General features: G+C 39.8%; 1 protein-coding gene across 1 annotated transcript; it reads right to left on the reverse strand.

Annotated features, from left to right (window-relative positions):
- Positions 1-3,456: 3,456 nt before the first annotated feature.
- Positions 3,457-5,961, reverse strand: LOC114050118 (cornifin-like). The gene is made up of 2 exons (XM_027871692.1): positions 5,893-5,961; positions 3,457-3,751 (listed from the first exon to the last, which is right to left on the reverse strand). The coding sequence occupies exon 2, from the start codon at positions 3,728-3,730 to the stop codon at positions 3,467-3,469; it is 264 nt and encodes an 87-aa protein (XP_027727493.1). The 5' UTR covers positions 3,731-3,751; positions 5,893-5,961; the 3' UTR covers positions 3,457-3,466.
- Positions 5,962-7,017: the final 1,056 nt, after the last annotated feature.

Below are 7,017 nucleotides of genomic sequence, written 5' to 3' on the forward strand. Positions count from 1 at the left end.
GAAAAATCTAAGAAGTCAGACAGCAAACAAATACCTACTTAAAAACAAGATAGAAAAGGATAAATTGGAGGCAGCTTTATAAGACTATGCATTGTAGGACAAATTTCAGGCTGCTTTGGGAGAGGGACCTGGGGATCACTACAATGTTAAAATCACGTCCAGAGTTTCTCCTTCTTTTCCCCTGCCCCACAAAAAAATCAAAGCTAATATTGGGAAACCCCGCCAAAATGTACCCTGCTTTCCATTTCCAAGTGATGTAATTCTTCCCTGTTTCAGATTTCCCAAGATTCCTTAGTTCTTGCCAGTGTCCTACAGAGAGTTTTTGCAACAACCAGGGAAGCCATTCTGACCTGTCACCTTGGGGAGGCAGTGTTGGCACACTGAGAAGAGTGATGGACTTAAAGTCAAAAGAGTTGGGTTCAAATCCTCAATCTGTTACTTATTACCTGTGTGACCTTGAGCTGCTAAAAATATTTTTCTACATGTAGATCCCTTTCCCTTTTAATGATCTCTTTGGGGTACAGGTCTTATAGTGGTTTTTACTGAATCAAATCGTATTTAGAGTTTGATTGCCCTTTGGGCAGAGTTTCACATTGTTCTCCAGAATGGTTGGATCAGTTCACAACTCCAGCAACAGTGCATCAGTGTCCCAATTTTCCCACATCCTCTCCAACATTTCTCATTCTCCTTTTTTGTCATATTAGCCAGTCTGATAGTTGTGAGGTGGTACCTCAGAGTTGTTTTCATTTTCATTTCTCTAATCAAAAGTGATTTAGAGCACTTCTTCATATGCCTAGAAATAGCTTTGATTTCTTCATCTAAAAACTGCCAGTTCATATCCATTGACCATTAGTCAATTGGGGAATGGCTTATATTCTTAGACATTTGTCTCAGGTCTCTATATATATTTAAGAAATGAGGTTTTTATCAGAAACACTTGCTGTAAAGATTGTTTCCCAGCTTTCTGCTTTTCTTCTAATCTTGGTTACATTTGCTTTGTTTGTACAAAAGCCTTTTAATTAATATAATCAAAATTATCTATTTTACATTTTGTTACACTCTCCATCTCTTATGTTGTCATGGATTCTTCCATTCCTTTCTCTTGTGGAGTATTCCTTTCTCTTCTAATTTACTTATGGTGTTAAGCTTTATGTCTCAATTATGCACCCATTTTGACCTTATCTTTGTATACAGTATGAAATGTCTACACCTAGTTGGTGTCCTATTATTTTCAAGTTTTCCTAGCAGTTTTTGTCAAATAATGAGTTCTTATTTCAAAAGCTGGGGTCTTTGGGTTTGTCAAATACTAAGTTACTATGATCACTGACTACTGTGTCTCGTGTACCTAACATGTCCCACTGATCCACCTTTCTATTTCTTAGTCAGTACAAAATAGATTTGACGACTACTGCTTCATTATATAGTTTGAGATCTGGCATTGCTAGGCAACCTTCCTTTACATTTTTTTTTCATTAATTCCCTGGATATTCTTGACCCTTTAATCTTGCAAATCAATTTTGTTGTTATTTTTTTCTAGCTCTACAAAATAAATTTTGGTAGTTTGATTAGTATGGCACAGAATAGGTAAATTAGATTAAACAGAATTGTCCTTTTTATTATATTGGCTCAGACTAACCATGAGCAATTGATATTTTTCCAATTGTTTAGATTTAACTTTATTTGTGTGAAAACTGTTTTGTAATTGTGTTCATATTGTTCCTGGGTTTGTCTTGGCAGGTAGATTTCTAAGTATTTCATATTGTTTACAGTTATTTTAAATGGAATTTCTCTTTCTATTGCTTGCTTCTGGGCTTAATTGGTCATGTAAAGAAATGCTGATGGGGGCAGCTAGGTGGTGCAGTGGATGGAACACCAGCCCTGGAATCAGGAGGACCTGAGTTGAAATCCTGTCTCAGACCAGACTCTTGACACTTATTAGATACCTCACCCTGGGCAAATAGCTTAACACCAATTGCCTCCCCTACCCCCCCAAAAAAGAAATGCTGATGATTTATGTGGGCTTATCATATATCCTGCAACATTGCTAAATTTATTAATTTTTTCAAGTAATCTTTTAGTTGATGTCCTAGGATTCTCTAAGTACACCATCATATCATCTGCAAAGAATGATAGTGTTGTTTCCTTATTGCCTATTCTAATTCCTTTAATTTCTTTCCTAATCATATTGCTAAAGCTAACATTTCTAGTACCATGTTGAATAATAGTGGTGACAATGGGCATCCTTGCTTCATCCCTGATCATACTGGGAAGGATTCTAGCTTAGCCCATTGTAGATAAAGCTTGCTGATGATTTAAGACAGACACTGCTTATCATTTTAAGGAACGCTATCTTTATTTCTATACTCTATTGTTTTTAATAGGAATGGGTGCTGTATTTTGTCAAAAGCTTAAATCAATAGAGCTAATCATATGATTTCTGTTGGTTTTGTTATTGATGTGGTCACTTATATTGATAGTTTTCCTAATATGCATAATTAAATTTAAATAGAGATTTCCCTCACTTAAACTCTATGAGAGTGAAAACATCATTATCCACATTTTAGAAAGGGAACCAAGCTTTAGAGAAGTACACTCATTTGCCAAAGTTCACATCAGTAGCAATAGGCAAAGCCAAGACTTGAACCTTTTTGGCTTCCAGTATTAACGGTCTTCTCATTTCACCAGAAACAGGTGGTTTGTAGGTAGGGGAGAGAGTGAGAAACAAGTGGAGAGCAAGCAGCACCATTTTGGATTCTGGACATGAGTTGGACCCAAGAGTAGAGCCACATGTGCCAGGCCTGACTCTGGACTGAGTAGCCTTAGAAAGATTGTACATTGCCTAATCATCTATCCTATACCTACCAAGTGTCTGCTGGGTGCCCATAGTGCTGCCAGCTAGTCCTGAATTCATGCCAGGATTAAATACCCTACACCATAAACCACCCCTAGCCACCATCCTTAGTTGAGAGTTCCTCATCCAGGAGGGATATTCTCTAGTTTCCCCATATCCTCCATCCACCTCAATTCTGGAGTAAAGAGAATGAAGAAGAGTAGGAAGCAACCAATAATAACACAGAGACAGCCAGAAACAGTATGGAAAAGGAGTTTAATGGATGAGTAGAGGATTCAATCATTTCTGGATTGAAGCATTCCTAGATTGATCCTGATTCTGGCCCTGACAGTGGAGTAGCCAGAGGATCAGCTCAGAAAGATGTAGGCAGCCTGGTCCTCCTGCTTAGGAATCCCAGGATGGGAGACACATTTCTGTAAAAACATTTTCAAGATCCAAAGGAAGGGCAGGGCTCTTGCTAATTGATTGGAACATGACAATTACAGGCTGCAGATCATCAGAGGAAAACTTTCCCAGGAAACAGAGAGAACTTAAGCAATTAGAATTGGAAAGCTGATTTAATGGAGGTTCTGCCCGCAAAGGCTGGTACCCAGGAGGGCATAGTCCTGATCCGTCTTACATCTGGTTGGTCTTGGGGACCTGTGGGCATTTCTGTTGAGCAGGTGGAGTAACAGTGGGTATACAAGGCTTTGACACCTGAGGATGGCAAGGTGCTGGCATCTGGGGATGGCAAGGCTGTGGTACCTTGAGATGGCAAGGCTGTGGCACTTGGGGATGGCAAGGCACTGGGATCTTGGGGTGGCAAGGCTCCTTGGTTTGGGAGGCACATTGCTGCTGGGGAGGTAGAGTACAGGGCTGCTTCTGCTGCTGGGAAAACATGGCTTGGTGTTGTGGATAGACCTGGAGAAGAAATGATAGCAATTCTGTTATCATATGGGGAGAGTACAAGCCCTGTGAGAAGAACATGGTTTTCAGGCACTTTGAGGTCTCTCTTGTCCATTTCCCTTTTAGGATATACTTTGAATCTGGCTAACTTAGAAGGGTAGTCATCAGTTTCCCCTGATTCCTCATCTTTTCATCCTTGCAGTCCTGTTTCAGGACCCACCTATGAACAGATCCTGCTCTTGAGCCTGCCAGCACCATTTTCCAACTTTGGCACTGTCTCTCCTTCTGCATCCTTGTCTGCCTTCTTTTCGCCAATGCTTTATTTCTCTTCCCCTACACTCGTCTTTTCACTTGTCCTCTCTAGGATCATCAAGTCCAGCCTTGGAAGGAACATTAGAGATCATCTCTTCCATCTTCTTATTTTATAGATGAGGAAATGACTAAGGCCTGTGCAGTTTAAGTCACATAAGTAAGAGCTGGCAGTGCTGGCATTTGGACCAAAGATCTACTCTAATGCCAAATGCTGTGCTCTTTCCCCGGCCTGTGTTGCCTCCTTCTCTTTCTGTCTCCTTTCTTGTACTGCCCAAAGCTACAACAGGGATTAGTGTACGTGGTCTATTTCTGAGTTAAACTTCAAGCACCCTGAAGTCACAAGGAAAGAAACTTGTGTCATAAAGACTCTGATCTGCTGATTAAAAACATTAAAAACTGCTGCATTTGTACAGCATAACTATATTGAAGACGCTAGATGAATAGTTCCATATAAATTGGGTATTCTTAACCTTTTTTGTGTCATGGACTCCTTAGGCTTGTGAATCCTGTAGATTCCTCATGTTTTTAAATGTATAAAATAAAATATATGGGACTTCAATTAATTATATAGAAAAATATTTATCAAAATATTAAAAACTGACTTCACAGACCCCATATTAAAAAACCTTGAAACCTCCAAACGTGGATAATGTTATATTTTCAGGAAAATATACCCCATAATGACGCACACAAACACATACACACACACACACACACACACACACTCAATAGTTCTAATGTTAAAGTTAAAGGGTGTTAAAGTCCTACCCCTTCCCCTAACTAGCCATGTGACCTTAGACAAGTCCCTTTTCCTCTCTAAAAATGAGAATAGCTAGCATTTCTATAGCAAAATACTTTACAGATATCTCATCAGATCCTCACAACAAATCTAAGAGGGAGGTGCCATTACTATCCCATTTTACAGATGAGGACACTGAGGCAGATGGAGATCAAATGATTTTCTAGTGACACACAGCTAATAAATGTCTGAGGCTGGATTTAAATCATGTCTCCCTGACTCCAGGCCCAGCACTCTGTGCACCAAACCAGCTGGCTCTACTTTCTCATCTGTAAAATAAAGCATTTTGACTATAGGTACTCAGAATCACATAATCTCAAAGTCAGAAGAGAATTCATAGGCCATCTAGCCCAACCTATACCTGAACAAACATCTCCTCATTCTATCCCAAACCTCATCCAGACTTTACTTGAAGACTTTCACTATCTCCCATGGCATTCCATTAGAATTTGGGATAACTCTTTCAGTAAGTTCTTTCAATAAGCCAAGCCTAAATCTACCTGTCTGAAGCTACCGCTCTTTGTTCCGAGTACTGGGTTCTGGTCCAACTAGCACTAATCTGATCCTTTTTCCAAGTAGCATTACTTCAAATACCCCTAAGAGAGGGAGCATGACCCCCATCTATATTCTTCTTCAGAATATACATACCTTTATAAGTGCATGTGAATAGATATATGCACATACATACACATACATATACATATAATATTACATGAATAAGGAATTCTTAAGATCTATTCCCTTTTGACCTGTGTTTCAATGAAATACTGTCAAAGGATACTTGGATATTAATGCTGAAAGCAGCATTATGATTTTTACATTTATTTGAGCAGAATGAAATGAACAAGAAAGCTTAAATCTCTCTAGTCAGAAATGAGGAACCCTGAATCTAGTTTTATTCTGCTACTATAGTAACTAACTGTGTGACTTTAGTCAAGTCCCTTTTCTCTGGAGGTCAGGTTTTTCATATCCAAAGCAATGTTCTAAGACTATAAGATCCCTATGCTCAGTTTATTAGCTAGTAATTCAGAGGACAGAGACTTACCTGGCACTTAGAGAAAAGAAGCTTGTCAAAGGACTCAGGTCTGTTGCTCAGTTGTGGGAATGTTGGGAACCTTTTATATGGTGTTTTCTGCCTGCCTCAAGGAAATGAGATGGCTTTGGATTTTACTGTGTTCATCCTTTCCCTGCCCAGCTGTGAATCACACCCATTTTCTTCCTTTATCAATCCATTCAGTCTTTGTGAAGAAAACCTCCCATTTGACAGCTCTTTGGCACCAGAAGGCTGACAATGATGTCACCCCATTTTTCCTTTACCCCCTTCCTTAGCTGCCAAGGAATGGTGGGAGCAGAGACAAGGCTCCATGTTATAGCAATAGTGCTTCAATGTTGGAGAAGTCCTTCACTTGGGTTACCTCATCTGATCCTCAACACGACCCTATGAAGTAGGTTCTATTAGAATCCTCATTTGATAAATGTAGTTGAGAGAGTTTAAGGGACTTTCACGGTCACATAGATATCAAATGTCAGAGGCAAGATTTGATCTCAGATCTTCCTGACTCCTGAGTGCTCTACCTATTGCGTAATACAGGGAGCAGGAAGAGCAAGGCCCTCTAGAAGTTCAATCATTTTCTGTATTGTATCCCATTCTCCAATAGGCCAGTGCCCCTGACCCATGTTCTGGGGGTCAAATCCCTTCCCGAGTGTTCTCTATGTACAAACAGATCATTTCCCATAGTTACTTAGTGTATGGGCAGGTGAGTAGGAGGAGAGAAATAAAGCAAGCAGGAAGGTGGCTAGTGGAGCTGGGTGAGGGAGACATTGGATGAGGATATTAGTGACTTCTTAGTAGGGGCTTCCAGCCCCATCTTTCTTCCTCCCAACCCTATCTAAACTATATATTTATTCCTTATGACTCACTTCCCCAGTACTTCATTCAAGGCAGCAAACCTGCTTCCCATCTTCTGACCATGCCTCACCCTCTCTCTTCTTTGAAATTTGCATAGGCTCTTAATGACTTCACTGGATTCTGATGTCATTGATTTGGGCTTTCCTCCAAAGGTATACATGACATGATTTCCACACTTTATCCAAGTTTTGTTCATGTCTTCTGTGCAAGTCTTCCTTAAAGGATTTTCCAACAAAAAGTCATGGTGCTGAAAAATTACCT

Source organism: Vombatus ursinus, unplaced genomic scaffold (assembly GCF_900497805.2).
Source record: "Vombatus ursinus unplaced genomic scaffold, bare-nosed wombat genome assembly UNPS02014798.1, whole genome shotgun sequence".
Taxonomy (NCBI): Eukaryota; Metazoa; Chordata; class Mammalia; order Diprotodontia; family Vombatidae; genus Vombatus; species Vombatus ursinus.